At 38.6% G+C, this 20,218-nt stretch overlaps 2 protein-coding genes across 2 annotated transcripts in view; both read left to right on the top strand.

The window, feature by feature from the left end:
* Positions 1-7,943: 7,943 nt before the first annotated feature.
* LOC139132270 (muscarinic acetylcholine receptor M5-like) lies at positions 7,944-9,395 on the top strand. Its single transcript, XM_070698657.1, has one exon. It carries the CDS (start codon positions 7,944-7,946, stop codon positions 9,393-9,395), a length of 1,452 nt encoding a protein of 483 aa, XP_070554758.1.
* A 9,080-nt stretch (positions 9,396-18,475) lies between these two features.
* LOC139131668 (transcription factor SPT20 homolog) overlaps positions 18,476-20,218 on the top strand; it is an 81,098-nt gene continuing 79,355 nt past the window's right edge. The window contains exon 1 of the mRNA XM_070697824.1: positions 18,476-18,594. The gene's annotated coding sequence lies outside the window, so the exon portion shown is untranslated. The remainder of the gene's footprint in view (positions 18,595-20,218) is intronic.

Below are 20,218 nucleotides of genomic sequence, written 5' to 3' on the forward strand. Positions count from 1 at the left end.
CAAAATCATGTTCACATTCACAGACACTGCGATATCAGTGGCATTTGAGCACATCGTTGAGGCTTCAAGAGACGAGATATTTTTCATCCACATGGTGTGCGACCGATTGAAGTATCAACGGCGAGCGTTTCCTCACAGAAATATCTGTCACGCTTCAGTCGAAGCTCACTTTACGTCCCATACACTTTTGCTAGACAGGTATATAGATGCATGGTTCTGGAATTGTATTTTGTCAATAAAACACAATGTTAACTAGAGACTGAAATTGAGCAGGCGTACTTCAATATTGTACAATTGTAGATCACAGATTGGACAACCTAGAAACAATTCAGTGAGCAAGACCAACTGTCCAGAAAGTGACATGCGATGCATTTTAGCAGCGATGGAATTTTATTTCGACTCGTATTAACACTGCTTTTTCGCGCTTTCAATCTAATTATAGACTGTCATTTTAGTTTCAAATAAAACAACTTAAAACCAGAAGAGCAACTTGTTTGTTTGAACAGGTGAGGCTAGAGTGGTGTCACAGTCCCCTCACCAAAGAGGAACATTGGTGGCGTACATACAATAAATTCGCAAGAGGAATCATCGTGCCCACAGCCATGGTGCAAATGTGAGTTACAATAATCGGAGACTCTATAGGTAGAGAAGCTAAAGTATACTAGCACGAAAAAAGGTGTCGTTCTGGTGACGTGTAACAGTGGGTATAAATAAAATCTCCGTGTTATCAGCTATACGCGGGGACGGGGGAGGGGAACGATGATAATGACGTCAAAGTCGTTCCGAATACATGGGAGATACGTTACTAGTATTCTCACAGTGTGACATCACTCAATAGGACGGTTATAGAATTTCCATATTCCCTACCGCGGGTCCTATAAATGTAGATTCGTATGGACTACTTAAACTTTACGAATGATGATACGAACGAAGGACTGTCGACTGAAGTCTTTTCAAAGATTAACAAGATTCAAAACCGATAGGGGAAATAGACGAGCCTGTGTAGATCACCTACCAACAATATATAGTTTCTTTCGTTAGAAATATCGGGAAGGGTAGATCCAAGAGTTACAAGTATCCATTCGACCTCTACAACCAAGATCACCTCCCTAGCAGAACTGAAATAGCAGATTGAACAAGGTAGGACTATAGTTTTACTGTGCTGCTCATCTATTACCTGCCGAGAGAAAATGTATGGGTTCTAAACAAAAACTTAATATAATTTAAGATCGATAAAAGGAGTAATAGCTAAAAAAACCACGCTTCACTTGATGGCGAAAGCCAAAAAGCAGCAGAAGTGTGAAAAATGTAAACGCCGACAAGCCGTTATAAGGACTTCACAAATCAAAAGTCCATATTAGGACAATATATTTTCAAAAACGCCGCAAGAATATAGAAACGAAACGAAAAAAATATTGAAAAGGAAGTTCTGTAAAAAGCAAAAATCAATGGACTCCTATTAGAAAATAAAAAGAAGACGAAAAGTCAAAGAAATAAAATTTAGACTTTGTTGCAGGAAAGGTAGAAAGGCACTGGTCAATAAGAGCTGAAACCTTTTTTCAAAGATTTGTCAACTTGCCAGCTCACTGGTGTAGAATAGGTAGCATTCGGAAAGACACCTAAAATCATCAAACAAAAACCTTGTTTAACTTTATATATTTTGTCAAATAAAAGCTTAGTATATCAAACTATCGAAATTTGTATCACAAGAACAACCATGACAAGGCTATAAAGTAAAAGAGACATATAAGGATTTGTATCATTGATGAAGAAAGATGGTTATCTGTTTCGAAAGGCTGGCAAAATGGATCACAATTACCGATCTGACCGCTTCTCTACATTGCTTGCCTGCTGATCTCCGTCTCACAATCTAACATAATTATTACAAATAACTTTTACAGTCCATTCTTTTTAGGAGAGTGTCTGGTGTTTCGAAGTCCGTTGTGCAAATGACAAAACACATTTAGCTTTAGCTGCGCAACTTACTTGTTAATAAACATAGCCTCTTCTCAGAAATTGGCGATGAAATATTGTGCAAATATTTAGTAAATTAAGCATGTGATGCATGTTCATAGTTCACCTGCTTCATAGCTTTCCAGTCTTTACAAGACTTTGTAAATTTTAAATTTGGTTGCGTTCCTTTGTTTCTATGAAGCTACTTCGGCCGCGGTCACCAGTTTCGGTACAGCAACCATTTTAAAATTTTGGATATGCACAGAGATTTTGGGATATTGTGCAGAGACCCATTGTATGGGTCTATGCGCACAGCGCCGCATACCGAAAGACCCCCTCCCCTTAAAAGACGGCAGGGATATTACAACATCAAACATACACACAGTGTGTTGTCATTGTTCCAATATTATGGATTCACTGAGAAAAACGAAAGCTTCAGAACAAATGTCTAAGGGCGGCGATATTGGTAGACTTGTGAAGTTGGAATACAGACTGTTCAAAGCTTTGTATGATCTCTAATACTTATTATCGGATAGTAGCTGTATTACCATAGACCCTCCAAAAAACGGGGTTTTTTTGAAGATACATGGTATTAGGCCTACAACGAACTTGTCCGACGACCAAAAATGCAAAAAAGCTTTATGCAGAGAGTTCGGGGAAATATTTGTAATGAATAAAATACACGTGTTTATGAAAATTGATATTTACTGTCTGTATATAAGGTGATTGAGACAGTCAACGAAACCCAATAACACAACTCAACACGACACAAAACACTATAACATACCATAACACAACAACGCACAGCAACAACGCAAGGCAACACAACAACACGTGTCGTAATATTTTATAAAGAAACGAAGCGTAACACAAAACAAAACAACAGGACACGACAATACAACAACACGACGCAATGCAATTCAAGACGACAAACAAAACAAAACAAGACAACACAAGACAAGGCAAGACAACACAACACAACGCAATGCAACACAACACAAAACAAAACAAAACAAAACAACGCAACACCATCCAACACAACACACTACGCTAGGAAAACAACATACAAGTTAGCGCGTTCGGAGATATGATGTGACCAAATTTGGGTATTTTCTTTCAATTTATTTTGGTACAGCCGTATAGTTACATATCACATAATTTTGTGATTCGAAAAATTGTACAAAACTTTAAAACTATGTTAAGTATGTAGTCAGCAAGTTATTTCGTGCAAAATGTTACGTGCTTTCATTTTAATTGTGCGTGTCGATGATAGTTATTTGAGCATGGCTGAACCAATGTCTTTAACATCAAACCGGACATGAAAGACTTGGGAATGTGTCATTGTTGCACGTGTTTGTAATGTTTCACCCTGTGTTGAAGATAAGAAAGCAGCGCTTCATCTCCGTCCACTTTTTACTTTTACACAAAACAAGACTTTTCGTTATTTAAGGGACATTCTTTTTTGTGAAGAAGTTATGGAGGAGGACAAGTTTTTTCTTCTGAAATTGTATGGTCCCCGCCAATATCAATATTTAGTTCTTGGAAAGTAATGTTATTTAATCGTCTTAAAATATGGAAATTGAATTATCGTTATATTTGCCATAACATGCCACTGATTCTTGAACTTTGCACAAACGAATATCGTTATATTCCTCTTATAATTTCAAGTTGGTTAAACTATATGCTTTTTGTAGTGCAACGGCTAGCATTTCGGATTTTACGGGAGAAAAGTTGCCATCAAATAGTTGTGAGACAGACAACTTGTAAGAAGTTGTGCACAGAACACTTTCTCGTCAGCCAGCTGTCTTTAAATATGACATTCAACTGGTCCAATAATCATTTCCATTCAAGGTAATACATTACCAGGTCCATGGGACAATTGTGATTTACAAATTTAAGTAGGACCATCCTGAACCACTGATAATTAGTGGTGGTACCAGGTGTCCGGAATGGGTAAGCGTACCCTGCTAGCATGCTACATCCGTCAGGATTGGTCCCAAAATTGATTAAATATTGTATGAAAAGATACAGGATATGAATCACCGTAATAAGTCAAAGCCGGGAATGCTGTCGTTAATCATTTGAGTGACCGAGCTGTCTTTAAAATTAGAGATGATAACGTATTAATGTTACAGTTAGAGCTAAGGATGAAAATTAAATGAAGTCAATATAACATAGGGTCTAGTCGCATTATGAGGTTTATTTGCATTTTAGACAACGAATCGAAACATTGTTTCCTGTAAGAAAGCTTACCCGAACAAATGTAAAAGTTGCAATTTTTGCTCTTTCGCCAACCGGGTATAACACTTTGGGCAGATCGACATGCTTAATGCTCGGAAACGCATAGTGACAAAGGTGGTGTTCAGCTAATAAATACGCCTTGTTCGTGTAAGCCCAGAATCTGAAGTACATTTAATCGTCGCTTAACGTATTGATATTCAAACGATCTGGAAATTTTGAAAGCACGGGAGTCTGGCAGACGTTATCTCATACAAAAGTAATTGCAGACCATTGTTTTTATCTAACCGGTAATATAATTAATTTTAATATTTCTAAAGGGAAAGAGGAATTGAAGAAGGTGACGGGTTTATTGTTGAAAAGAGAATAAAGAAACCTTGTGACAAGAAATAGTGATTATCTTTTCGTTGATAAAACAAAAATGTTATCAATTTGACATCATTCTGTTGTACCTGTGTGTTTGTCAGTGACGTTTTATTCATACCGTATATATTTTCATTATCGCATATCATAACGATTTAGACTATTATGGAGAGACCCACGCATCGTTTAATATCGCTTCGTTTTACTGTAATGGTAATTTTGCCTAAGATTACGTTTTTAGATTGTCAAGTGACCAATAAATTTTTACCTACGGGGAATCTATCACTAAAAAATTGCGGACTGTTTGCTCGAATGTGTTCTTACTACACTCACCTTTGGATGGGATACAATTGCACTCTGCTTGTTGTCTATACACATATAGTATATTTTCAGTTTACTATTTTTGTTTTTTGGGTTTGTTTTAGCAGAGTCTCTCCATCATGAACTGTGGTTTTATAATTCCTGTATATTACTCTTACAGATCACAATGTTAGCCATCATCGGAGTTGTCATAAAAGATAAAAGATCTTCGTGTATTTGATGACCTTGAGCAATGAATTGGAAAACCTACCGAATGAAAATAAAGCGAGTAGTAGATTGAGGGCGCGTCGCTATGTAGTGGTTCTTTCGCCGTCGCGGTGCCATCATTGTATACATTCATATGACAATTATTATTGTACTATTTCTTCGCCGTTTTAGCCCTACACAGACTGCACAGTTCTACCGATATTAAAATCAACCAAAATAGGTATTCAAATCGATTTCAATGTCATATCTATTTTGCGAGCCTATAAATTGCAATGAGGCAAAATAATAAGTTCTTGTATTTCGAGTAACACGACTTACTATATTTTAAATCCCAGTCTACCTTTTGAATATTATGAGTTGATTTAGCAAAGTGATATGTTTTCTCGGCGATGTAATGAGACTCGAGCAGGACACAATAAACTTTCTCACTATAATACGCTCATCTATCAATTGCTTCAAAAACACTTGTGTATATCGTTTTTAGCTTCAATTACTGCTAACCCTTCAATACCACATGCCAATGGGAATAGCCATCGGAAATTGAAACGTTAAGAACTTTTACCTAGAAGACAAGAACTTCATCTCATCGAAATCAAACGCGACGAAAACTCAAAATATCCAGGCATGGAAACGTAAATTGGAAGGAAACGAAAACATTTCCTTCACAACAAGAATCTGTTTAGACCGCTTTCCCCAAACTATAGACATTTTAAGTTAAGGTTATTCACGAAATACTGTTCCCTGTCCAACTACATCGTTTTGCGCAGCTACTGTCCGAGATTCGTAGCGTTTTGGACAACACCGAAACATACAGCATACAAACACGGTAATGGTTGTATTTTATGACGACCTATGACACACCTATTAAAGTAGACCTTATATCAGCAAAGTCCGATATTGTGTTTTCAGAGTAACGTGCACATTCATTTAGGTGGTTGTGTGCTGACTATAGGCTTGCGTCCGGCACGCTATCTTAGCTAAAAATTAACTTGCGAAATTGAGAGACTGTAGTTCAGCGGGATTTTGTTCACATAAAATTTGCAACTCTTTGGACTTATCTTCGTGATTGAGTGGTTTTATCATCGTGGGATATACTTACAAAAATTACTTTTATGAGATGAAACTTATCGAGTTACAGAAGGTCCTCGATACTGGTTGTCGCTACATGCCCCAGAGTAATCTAGTTCAAATAGGTAACTAAGTCGTCCCTTATACTTGGAAAGTACTGTCACTTGCAATTGAACGATTATAATCCAGTTCATGTTGATATCAGTTATTATATTATAGCTTTGTCAATACCAGCGATTTCTATGACGTCATACACTCAGATTATAACTGATTATGTCTTCGATTATCCAGCATTGTGGCCCCAGATGTTTTTTACATCTACAAATTCACTGGCAAAACTATAAAATAATAGCAATAATGTACCCCTCCCAGCCCATAATGGACTCAAACAAACTTTGCACTCCCAAATGTACGCGGCTCCGCCTCGTACATTATGTCGTGCAAAGTTTGCTTTCGTCCATTATGGGCCGGGAGGGGGTACATTATTGCTTAGATATTTTCAGTTCTTCAGAACTGGGAAATTTCCTTCATTTAATTTGTAAACCGTATTATACCAAAACAATAACATGATCTTGGTGATGATTGTACTAGCATAAAATAGGTCTTACTGCTGCAGGAAGCTCTGATATGCTAAGCGCCATAATAACACCAATGGATATAGGAAAAAATACAGCAACTAGGCCTACTTCTTGTCAAAACTGCTTTTCCCGTCACGAAATTCTAAGAATAAGGCAGCGGTATTTTTTTGCAATAGAATATATTACTGAAGTGGATCAGAAGGAAAGAAAATCAAGAATAAATATCATTCGTCTCGATGGTTAATGCGCATCAATAACACATGCAAGTATGCGAGTCAACTTATCCTCTGTGGTTTCTAATCTCTGTTCAAATTGATATTGAGGTAACGACAAACACAAGAATGCCACTCCACTCTTTCACTTATATAGTTAAATCACTATGGCCTCAACGTGACTCGTGAAATTGTTGCTACGGTGATTGAAATCAAACGAAGTTCATTGTGATACCACAAAGGGATAAAAGCATATATATTTGATTTTAAATTGTCTTTGACTCTTCAACAGTGTTGCTGACGTCACTGTCAGGACTGCTGATCTTTGACTGACGAGCTTCCGTATTTGAGGACAAATGTGTAGGTGATCTGAATTCAGAATATCCTACCGTAAGTGCGCTTGCGCAATTCCCCTCTTTGAAAGTGAATTCGATGATCTCATTTAGTGGTCTGTTTAGTCCAGTGTGCGACGAAAACACAAGTCAATCCCGACTCGATATTGCGGTATGACATTTATTCAAGACGAAGGAGTGACGGTGTTCATACCCAAAGATCGCACAGCATTTGATAAACGCACTTCTCATCTCTTGAAGAATAATACATTACTGAAGGGAACATAATGCAGTTTGTCGCGTTTACTCTCAATCACACGCTCTCCACAAATCTCAACTGGACCGAGTCGGTAACAAATGGGACGTTCACCAGTTTTCATGGACAAGATAACCAAAGTCTCTTGCGGATTGTCTTGATAGGAGTTGTCGGAGGCCTTCTAAGCCTGTTTATTATTTTCAGCAACCTACTCGTCATCATGATTTTCTGTTACAATCGTCAAATCCAAAAACTAAGCTATAATTACATCATCAACCTCGCTGTGGCGGATTTCGTTGTTGGATTAACGGCTGTGCCCGGGTTCACGGTATATGCTGCGATCGGTTATTGGCCGTTCGGGCGAGTTGCTTGTAATCTGTGGCTGTTCACGGACTTCCTGGTTTGTACCGTCGCTATGTATACCATTATTATAATCAGCGTGGATCGCTACAAATCGCTGAATAATCCTCTCAAGCACCGGGCATCCATCACGTCAAAGAGGGTAAAAGTCATCATCACTGCTATTTGGATGGCGTCCTTTGTTCTATACGCCTTGCCCATCGTGCTTTGGCCGAACTTTCGCGGCAGCTACGACATCGCGGTAGAGTACTGCAAAGTGGATTTTGCGTATCACAGCTGGTTCGTTTGGACGCAGGCGGCTCTGGGGTTCTGGTTGCCATTTTCGATCCTCGTCGTGTTGTACGCTCGTATTTACTGCTTGGCCAGTGAAGTAATAACCAGGAAGAAACACGAAATCGGAAGTTATGATTTGAACACTGCCGCACAGAACATACAAGCTCCATCCGTAAAAGCATCGTCAGCTGTCATTTCGCAAAAAGGCAAGGGCGTCCCGGGAGGACAGAAGTCATTAGCAACGCCATCAGATGACTACATAGGCAGCACATCAAACTATTCTCAATCTCCACACTTCGTTGGCGAGGCCTACAGGGAGACAAATGATAACGGCAGTCAAACAGCATCGGGAGACATAATTGAACTTGAAAGTATCAGCGTTGCAAAGGTATGCATCAACAGTGGCGACGGAGATTCGTGTGATCACCGCCGTTTTCATTACGATAACCAGACATTCACGGGAGTGGACGATGAAAATGCCAGTTTCCATAGGCTGTCGGAGAGCTCTATACAGACACGAAGATCACATCTAGGGGCTCGTAGACGTACAGATGAAGCCGGGTCTCCTAATGAGGCACACGAGGCTAATGGATGTGAAAACACTCAGAACAAAGCTGAATCGGAACTAACAGTTGTGAATGACAATTCGGATTCCATGGAGTTGGCCGATGCCACTTATGACAGTACGCCAATGAGCAGAGAAGTTGCTTTAAGAAAGGCCGATGGCAACGATATAGAAGGTTTGATTGAGACGACTAAAAATAGTGCCACTAGAACGGGCAGGGATTCTGAAACAGTTGACCCCAAGGATGAGAACGACAAGATCATCGCGTGCGATACGATACATAGCGAGCCTGTACAGGCGGGTTCTACGGCCGCAAGCGAAACAAAAGCGCAGTTTTCCCGTCCAGTAAAACACAGAAAGCAAATAGAAAATGCTACACACAAGAAGGGTGGCTGGGGCAATAAAGTTAAAAGGACGCAGTCTGCTGGCGATAACAAAGCCTTCAAGACAGTAACAACACTCGTACTTGCTATAACTGCGTGTATGGTACCTTACCAAGTGATGACTTTAGTTTTCAGTTTGTGTCCGACATGTGAACATGAAGTGCTGTACCGTATCATCTACTTCATTTACTACATTAACAGTGCTCTAGACCCGATTTGCTACGCGTACGCGATCCACGAGTTCAGACGATCGCTCCGTCGTATCCTCTGTCAGTGCAAACTCTAGAACCCGCCAGAAAAAATATCATGAACATGTTACATCAACATGGAGAATTTGTCAGGGACACACGTCAAAAGTTCTATTGCGTTACTTTTCCTCCATCGTATTCAGCATATATCCATAAGAACAATATCTTTCGGTCTGGTGACTTTATGAACTGAAGATACAGCAGATAAGACCTTAAGGGAGTTGAAGATACAAGAGACAGAAAGGAGAAGTTTGCATGATACTCAAATAAGAGGTGAAACGTGCTTAAGCCTGAATGCACCTCCGGGCATTTTCCGGACTATAGGATATTCGGCCCACATCTTCTGAGGAAATTGTTATATCCAGTTAGAAGGGATAAGCGGCCATTTTGATTTAATTGCTTCATTGCATTTCAGGAAATTTTTATCCTTCATCCGCATATTTCGTTCTGTGACTCCTTATTTGCATATTACCTTGAAGGGTGAAAGCAGGGACCCTGAAAACAGTAAAAGCGAATACAATGAAATTGATAACGTTAAAAATGTTAGAAAATTGGACGATAAGTAACCAAAAGGAAATATAAAAATGACGGATTAAATGTATATAAGATGAGTGTTGGTTTGAACTGTTTGTACAGAATGTTTTTCTGTACAACGTGGTGGGATTGAATTACAGTTTATCAAAGGGATCGCTCTGCAGTTATAAAATCCTAGACATGCTTGCTTAAACTTCTTTCGATCAATGCATTTTGTATTAAAAGGCATACAGCTGAGATCAGAATTGACCCCATTCCAATCTCGCCAATTTCCGTTCAAGCGTGGAGAGTCAATGTGCCTCTTATCTTTCGTTATATGGACCGAAAATAGATCTAGATCTCTAGGGTAATGTCGAGAACCATTACTGAAATAATTGGTTAAATGTGCAAAGCACTTAAATAATGTAACATTTTAATAGATCTTATAGCTTGCCATCATGTGGTAATATTGTGACGATACAAATTAGTTAATTGGGAATGCTAAAGTAACCTATCGCAAGTGGTTTATTTTCAGTGTAATTCGATGAAAATGTTTTGATGTTGGGCGTCATCAAGAACTCTGTGACTAATTGTCTCTTCACATGTTCCAGTGGCCCCTATACATATAACTGTTCAATATTTCATACAATTGTTACATTGAAAAGCTGCAGTTTAAGTGTCTCTGCGGACACTATTATTTCACAGCAAATCATTTCTAAATCGTTGTTTTTTCAAGTCTTTGAATTGGACGGACGGAGAGAAAGACTGGCACGAAAGGTAGACCCCAAACCATGACTGCGTATTGTATTGTAACGTGATTCCAAATAGTGAACATTACCCATTTCTACTAATGAAACAAGTATTAAGAATTTTCTACAACAGCTGAACATGCGCATATAAGACGCAAGACGCGCAGCAGACGACATCTTGTTGTTAGAAACTTTTCATAATTTCAGCAGATCATGTGAGTATTTCGTGGTAGCTTTTAACACTAAGAATCAAGATTATGGGAAGCAGTATACAAACATTTGGCATATGGAACGATTTAATTCATCATGAAACAGATTTCTTAAAATCTTGGCATTATTTCTCAACTAGTTGCAAATTGATTTGATTCTACGCTCACAGACATAACTGCGATATTAAGTAACTCGCATGCAAGTCACGATGAACACTGTCAGTGACCTCGAATGATCAGGCAATCGAAAAGACAGAAAAGGTAGAAAAGGCCCGTAAAATTCTTCATTGATGACGTCATATTGTTGCTCATTCACTTCCTTGCAACGTGTGGTAGTTGAAAGTAAATACCACAGAAACGAACATTACCAATTCTGTAACGACAGGTATCCCAATAGACTTCGGCATGTTCCGAACCGCGCGAGACATTCCGAGATATCGCGAGAATATGTGGTTCGCAGTGGACGTGTTCTCGCAACACAGGACAAACTGCGTAAAACAGGACAAGTCGCTAATTACGTTAAACACTGCATAAAATATATGAAGTTGCAATCTTTGCTCATTTCTGCACTTTTTCTAGTTCCATACAAAATTTGACTTGTATTACTAAGCTGGAAATCTGTGTCTACGGGCATGTATGAAAGTCTCGCGAGATCTCGCAATCAGCGGAACATCGTCTATTGCACTTCGGCTGGTGGCTTGGAAACGCTTAAGAGCGCCATTTCCGATCTCCAATTTCTAATTTTTTACTGCTGCAAGGAAGACAGAATAAACTTGCGCGGTGAAATGCTATATGTAAAATGAGGCGACTAGCTACGTCAACTTCGCGACAACAACAAGCATCTGAACGTTTCACACACGTATTTATGTTGCTAGTGAAATAATGTTCATCAGAGTCGAACTGCTGTGCTCTTCGTTCGTAAAATCCAGTTTAATCATGGATACTCCACTAATTAAGATCTTGATCCTATATATTACACACGTTAAATGTATTCATTTTATCTTTTGGTGTTATCGCCCAATCGTTTCATGCTGTGCAAGTCTTGACACTGTACATGCTAAAAAGCAATATATTGCAAACAAATTTGTTTGTGATATTGTCAACCAGTTTATAAGATGAACTAAAAATGTTACAAAGTTACTTGAGCTAATCATTATCAGCATTTGTTTTAATGATTTTTGTTTCTCTCCAAAGGTTATCTCTACGTATATTTTGTGCTCACGCTAAGAACTAAACGTGCATAGTTTTGTACTCGTATAAGAAACCTGTTAGACATTTAGTGTATACGAATAATGGCCAGAAAAGCGCTAATAGTACACACGCAAATGCACATCATTATGTGTGTGATCAGTTAAGACAACTTAATCAAAGGCAGAGACTGAGCAGACCATCGGGACTGAATTCATCAAAAGATGCTGTGGATATTCGATGCATGCAAGGTCTTTCATTAATCAGGCACGCTTTAACTCATTTGTATATGGCTACAGGATATTCGATCGATAGTGAAAGGGGTCATAGGTCATAAACGCCATTATTTGTAACTTTTTATGCATTTCTACTGTATCTTCCGTATACTTTGTATACCTTGTGGTGTAGTGTTCTATGTCACAACATACTGTTACAGAGGCCATTCACTTTTAAATATGACCGATACGTCAACTTTGCCATTACTATAAATTATTTGAAAAGGCCATCCACTAGCTCGATGTTACCTTTTCTAACTAAATCTTTGCTCTGTATACCCGGATTCTCAACCATGTGTTACAGTTCACTGTCTCATATCGGGAATAGCCAACGAGAGGTCGTCGGTATATATAAACATAGTATTGCTCAAAGTCTTGTGTTTGTCATTTTCTAATTGTTCCTTGGACCTGGTAAATAATTTATTAACCTTGAATGGTGGACCTGTTCTGATGTGTACTTTGCCTGAATTCGTTAGTGTGCATCTTATATACAGTGTTGAATTGCATAAATTAAAATCGTCGTATCAGCCAATTATACTAGTGGACAACATGCGTGATCAGACGCTCTCACACTGCTACGTCAACATTATTATCATTTTGATGGCTTTGTTCATAACTTCTTGACTCATTGGTCACAAAGCGAAAGGTACCAACGGTATGACCTTTGACATATTATATAACAATTGCAATGTAGATATATAGGTCAGATGACAAAGTGAATGACGTCAGTAACAATATTTATACGGAGATGGAAAACAAGATGTATTCTGATTGCTTAATAAAAACAAATGAAAAAGGATCTGAACACCTCTCTCTCTCTCTCTCTCTCTCTCTCTCCTCTCTCTCTCCTCTCTCTCTCTCTCTCTCTCTCTCTCTCTCTCTCTCTCTCTCTCTCTCTCTCTCTCTCTCTCTCTCTCTCTCAGTTTCCAAACAGAATGTTTGAACTGAAGTTGAAACATTCAATTCCGAGGGGGCGTACTACATTTAGTGTAAAATTTGCCAATTCTGACATTGCGTCGCCAATGTGTTACGTGCAGAGAAAACGAACAAAAGGGTGAACTCAGCAGTTAACGTTTAAACAAAATTTATTACGAAAATAAAACTAATTGCTAAGTCAGGGATAGAGTACAAGCTTTAAAAGTGTACAGACTACTTATCTCAGCTGGGACGGCAAAGCTCCAGTCTCAGAGTTGTAACAGTCAGTTGGATGAATGAACAGTCCTGCAGGCTTGAAGCTGCACAAAGTCCACAGTATAAATCCAGCGTTGGCAGTGAAGGTCTTGAAAAGTCTTGAGAATGACTACTGCTGGAGTTTAGTAACACACAAGAGACACGATCCCAAAAGTCTGACTGGAAGCTGTGCACGTCCCTTTTATAAAGGCATATAAGAACAATCTAGAACTTTTATTGACATGCTAATTACTGTTCTAAAATTATCTCCCTTACACAACTAATCAACTTTCCAGAACATTCCAAACATGACTAATTGAATTCAAGGTTGTGAGGTCATCAAGGGCAGTGACCTTGGAATGTTCTAGACTAATTGAACTCAGGTCATGATGAGTGTGGGGGAAATGACCTACATAACACACCCCCTCTTCAAAAAAAGAAAATTTTTCAAAGAAAATTCTTTCTTTTGCAAATGTAATCTTGAAAAAGATTTAAGTACTCAAATTTGTTTTACTCTAAAGTAAATTTCTTGAAAGTGAACAACAATAAACTCTAAATACGAGGGAGACAGTTTACAATTAAATTGCCTCTTCCCTTGATATTTCTGATGTCAAGATTAAACTCCTGTAACATTAAACTCCATCTTAGCAATCTCTGATTTTTGCCTTTGAATTTCTGCAGAAAAACAAGAGGGTTGTGATCAATATAAACCACTATTGGCTGATTTGAAGAAGTAACATAAACTTCAAAATGCTGTAAAGGCTAATATCAAAGATAAACACTCTTTTTCAATTGTAGAGTAGTTTCTCTGGGATTTGTTAAATTTGTGTGAAAAGTAGCAAACAGGATGTCCCATGACTATCTTCTTGCAATTTGTGTTGGAAAACTTGAAATGGCACTGAATTTGGCATAAAGTATGCATGGCAAAGTCCGGTTATTTTTATTGAGTTCGATAAAGTCATTGTTCGGCATATACTTTGCTTCCTCCTGGAGATATTCCGCTTTTGCAGGATTCAGTCTGTCTGGATGTTGTTCCACTGGATGACTGTCGCAGACATCTTCGTTGTGATAGATGACGTTTGTCCTTGTTGGAACATCTTGAAACAGGTGTTTATATTCATGGAGCAGTTCTTTCACCTGTTGTTGTTGTTCTGGCTGGAGGTGTGCCAACTTTGTAGACTCCAGCTTCTCCAGGATTTCTGAGTTCTGAAGCTTGACCGAGCCCAGCTTTGAGTTTAGAGTATTTTCACTCAAGTCAGTTTCAGTATCACTATCTTCATAATGGTTTGAACTGACTGCACTGACAGGCTGAGTTATAGTAGGATTATCCCTATCCAAATATGGCTTAAGCATATTTATGTGACATAGCTGTTTTTTTTCGCCTGTCAGGTGTTATTATGATGTAATTTAAATCACTCAATTTCTTATCAATTAGGTATGGCCCAAAGTAACGAGCATGGAGTGGTTTGCCAGGAATTGGAAGTAGAACAAGAACTTTTTGACCTGGTTTAAACTTCCGTTTTGAGGTGCTTTTATCATATTTGGTTTTCATTGACTGCTGAGATGACTCAAGATTTTCTCTGGCTAATTCACATGCTTTAGAGAGTTTTGTACGAAAGTCTGACACATATTGCAAAATATTCAGACAATCATCATCGTCTGATAGGAATTTCTCTTTAACGAGCTTAAGTGGGCCACGGACTGTATGTCCAAATACAAGCTCAAATGGGCTAAAACCAAGAGACTCTTGAATTGACTCTCTAACAGCAAAGAGCAGAAAATGAATTCCTTCATCCCACTGCTTCTCTGTGTCAAAACAGTAGGTCCTAATCATGTTTTTCAAAGTTTGATGAAATCGCTCAAGAGCACCCTGACTTTCTGGATGATAGGCGGATGACCTATACTGTTTAATGCCTAGCTGATCCATTACTTGTTGAAAAATTCCAGACATAAAGTTGGAGCCTTGATCGGACTGGACACATTTAGGGAGGCCAAATAAAGTGAAAATTTGACTAAAGCTCTCACTATAGTCTTTGTCTTTATATTTCTCAGTGGTATGGCTTCTGGGAACCGAGTTGATGTACACATAATTGTCAACATGTACTCATTTCCTGATCTTGTTTTTGGTAGGGGCCCAACACAGTCTATTAGTATCCTACTAAATGGTTCTTGAAATGCAGGAATTGGTTGTAAAGGGGCCTTTGGAATGGTCTGATTTGGCTTTCCTACCATCTGACATGTGTGACAAGTTTTACAGAAATGTGTACATCCTGCCTGAGATTAGGCCAATAAAAGTGACTGAGAATTTTATGATAAGTTTTCCTTACTCCCAAATGACCAGCCCAGGGCGTTTCATGGGCCAGGCGCAATATTTCAGGACGATAGGGCTTTGGAACCACAATTTGATGTTTTATAGCCCATCGTCATCAACCAAGACATCTGGAGGTCTCCATTTACGCATGAGAATACCAGATTTTGTATAATAGGAAACAGAGCTATCTGAAGTTTTATCTTCATCATCTACCCTGTCAAACAAAGACAAAATATCTGGGTCTTTGTGTTGTTCTGCAATGAGATTTGATCTAGAAAATGTCTGACTTTGGTCAGCAGAAGTTTTACTGGAAGTTTCAAATCCTCGAGGGATAACGGAATGATCCGTGTCAAACACCTGACTGAGAAAGGTGTCATTTAAGTCAACATCTGTGACATTATTTTTGAGAGTATTTTGATTCTCAGAAGTTTTCTTGACATGGCTCGAGTAATGGCACATGATGGGAAAGGGCCGGGAATGTCTTCCTCTATTGGCTCTGGATTTTGATCTAAACTAGGATTATCAGTCACAAGTGGATTAGTAATGACCTTGTCCCCAGCAAGGTCGTTTCCGAGAAGAAGGTGAATCCCTTCAAAAGGCAAAAAAGCCTAATACCTAAAGTCACAGGTCCAGAAACAAAGTCCGAAGACAAATAGACATTATGGAGAGGAACAGGAATGTAGTCATTACAATCTACCCCCTTAATAAGAACTTTAGAACCTGAAAATGACTTTTCAGAAAACGGCAGGGTATCTGCCAACAAAAGAGACTGGGAAGCCCCGGTATCTCTTAAAATTTTGACAGGGGTAGCGGAAGAGAAATCACTAGAAAGTGATATAAAACCATCATGAATAAATGGTTCGAAAATACCCATAATGCTATCTTGAGAAGAATTGACCTTGACCTCATTAATTGGGGATAAGAGGGGTTTAACCTCAGAAAATGTGTTGCACACATTATTAGACTCTAATTGAGTTGATGAAGAAATAAAGCCGGTTGCTTAGATCCACTTTGACCACTTTGACCTTCACGTTTTCTTTTCAATTTGAAACACTCTGACATTAAATGGCCGTCTTTCTTACAATAATTACAAGAAAGTGTACCAAACTGTTTTTCAGAAGGAGATTGAGACTTGGGATTTGATGATGTGGAAGTGTTACTTGAATTTGTGAACTGTTGTCATTTGATTTCCTACTCTCCTTTGAAAAATTCTTGGATGAAAAGGAGGAGTTAAATTTACCTGCATTGTTTCTGTAGGAAAAGGACTGGGATGGTTTGCTGAGAAATGAAGATTTGTGGGTCAATGAATAATCATCGGCCAAACGTGCAGCAACCTCTAATGTATCTGCCTTTTGTTCATTGATAAACGTCTTGATGTCACTCCGGATGCACCTTTTAAATTCCTCAATCAAAACAAGTTGTCGTAATTTGTCATAATTCTGACTGACCTTTTCCGAAGAACACCAACGATCAAACAGTTGTTCTTTTGTTCGAGCAAATTCAACATAAGTTTGATCCTTCACCTTCTCACAATCCCTAAATTTCTGACGGTAAGCTTCAGGCACCAACTCATAGCCCTTGAGAATTAATTCCTTCACAGAATCATAATCTGAAGCCTGCTCTACTGACAACTGAATGTAAATTTCTCTGGCTTTACCCACCAAAGCACTCTGCAAAAGCATAGACCAGGACTCCTTAGGCCAATTCAGACTCTGAGCAATTTTCTCAAAATGGAGAAAATATTTATCAACATCCTTTTCTTGGAAAGGGGGAACTAACCTGAAATGCTTAGTGATGTCAAAATTGTCTGAAGGGAAGAATTTTCCTGACTTTCCAAGCTCTAAACGTCTCATTTCTAACTGCAGTCGGTGTTCTGCTAATTCTCTTTCCTTTTCTTTTTCCTCTCTTTCTTTCTCCCTTTGTCTTTCTTCCATTTGCAATTCTTTTTCTTTCATTTCCAATTCCCTCTTTTGTCTTTCTTCCATTTCTAATCTTTCCTGCCTATCTTTCTCTCTCTGCCTTTCTTCCATTTGCAATTCTTTTTCTTTCATTTGTAATTGCATTTGTATTTTTTCTTTTTCTAATGCCAATTTTTTTAAGCTCCAAATCTGCCTGAATTTCTAATTCTAATTTTTTGAGTTCGAAGGAAGACTCAGGCTCATAATCTTTTAAGGCAGACTCTTCAAAATGGCCAGAATTAACTAAATGTTTTGCAATCTTGAATTGAATTTCTCGCTTGCGCATAGATCTTTTGACTTCTACTTTAAGGAAATTGGCCAGTGCTATGAGGTTGTCTTTTCTGAGGGAATTAAATGTGTCCTGATCAAGGTCATCCATAAATTCGTCTGGCTTAAATTCCGCCATGATTGAATTTCGCTGAGTTCACAGTATACAGTAGTTTTGAAAAGGCTGTCAAAATGTTGGCAAACGGCTCAAAATATTCGTCTCCCGGACGAGCCCCCAATTTTGTTACGTGCAGAGAAAACGAACAAAAGGGTGAACTCAGCAGTTAACGTTTAAACAAAATTTATTACGAAAATAAAACTAACTGCTAAGTCAGGGATAGAGTACAAGCTTAAAAGTGTACAGACTACTTATCTCAGCTGGGACGGCAAAGCTCCAGTCTCAGAGTTGTAACAGTCAGTTGGATGAATGAACAGTCCTTGCAGGCTTGAAGCTGCACAAAGTCCACAGTATAAATCCAGCGTTGGCAGTGAAGGTCTTGAAAAGTCTTGAGAATGACTACTGCTGGAGTTTAGTAACACACAAGAGACACGATCCCAAAAGTCTGACTGGAAGCTGTGCACGTCCCTTTTATAAAGGCATATAAGAACAATCTAGAACTTTTATTGACATGCTAATTACTGTTCTAAAATTATCTCCCTTACACAACTAATCAACTTTCCAGAACATTCCAAACATGACTAATTGAATTCAAGGTTGTGAGGTCATCAAGGGCAGTGACCTTGAGAATGTTCTAGACTAATTGAACTCAGGTCATGATGAGTGTGGGGGAAAGACCCTACATAACAAATGGCAAAATGAGAGGAAAGAGTTCGCACATGCGAAGAGAAAGATACAATGTTTGATGGGTCAAATCTGTGTCTAGTTTTAAGAGTTCTACAAATATACAGGGAACATGATTGTTCTTCATGACAGTTTACACTCAATGCATTTCAACCTTCTTTGACACTAATGCACTAATCCATTTCTTTCATGTCATCTTCATTGTATCCCTAGCAGTCATCAGTGTATACAATTCTAATGGCTATTCTAGCAAATTTATTCTCGTACCATGTATCTGACGCATTGCATTATATAAATTATTTGTTTTATCTTTCGAAAATTGGGACAGGGTTAGCACGTTGTTGTGCGGGGGTAAAATACGAGAAGATTATTTTTCCGATCGAGGTAAAACGGAACCTGGTAATCCACGAGACCTTACCAACCGCAAAACTGCAAGAGAACAAAGAGTTTAGGAGTAAACAATTTAGAAGCAAATGAACGAAAATTGGGGGACAAAATGCTCAAACCCTTTTCCGTTTGAAAATATTGTTGTTCTATTGCTGGTAAATTTCAATAAACATCTCGGGGATAAGCATGCTCGTTTCAGTACGTGCGGTGCAGAGAATGCATACCAGGAAAATCAAACATAGGCCTTGATTTGCATGGAAGCGCTATAGTATGTTCTTATGTAGGTCCCCCTCACTCATGAGCTGAGTTTAATTAGTCTACAACATTCTCAAGGTCACTGTTCTTCACAACCTCACGACCTTGAATGCAATTAGTCATGTTTGGAATGTTCTTGAAATTAAATTAGTCGTGTGGGGAGATAAATTTGGAGCAGTAATTAACATATCAATAGAATCTCTAGATTGTTCTTATTAGAAGTTCTAGATTGTTCTTATCATATTCTGTTATATAACCACTTGAGTATAAATATGGGACCGGCACAGCTTGCAGTCAGACATTTTGGGATCGTGTCTCTTGCGTGTTACTTCAAGTCTTTGGAAACTCCAGCAGTATTAATTTCAAGACTTTTCAAGACCTTCACTGCCACGCTGGATTTATACTGTGGACTTTGTGCAACTTCAAGCCTGCAAGCCAAAGAACTGTTCATTCATCCGACTGACTGATACAACTCTGAGACTGGAGCTTTGCCGTCCCAGCTGAGATAAGTAGCCTGTACACTTTTACAGTTTGTATTCTATCCCTTGGCTTAGCGATTAGTTTTATTTTTTGTTACAAACTCCGTTTTAAAAGGAAACTGCTAAGTTCACCTTTTGTTCGTTTTCTCTCACGTATGTAACAAAGCAATGTCACATGTGCTTAGTGCTAAGAGATTTTATATCGGGAGAACTATACATCGGCCTTACTAGTTCTCTTCACGTAGAATGCGCCAAGGAGACAGATGTTCATTCCCTAAAATGTTCTCCATAGTTTTCT

Source organism: Ptychodera flava, chromosome 4 (assembly GCF_041260155.1).
Source record: "Ptychodera flava strain L36383 chromosome 4, AS_Pfla_20210202, whole genome shotgun sequence".
In the NCBI taxonomy this organism is placed as follows: domain Eukaryota; kingdom Metazoa; phylum Hemichordata; class Enteropneusta; family Ptychoderidae; genus Ptychodera; species Ptychodera flava.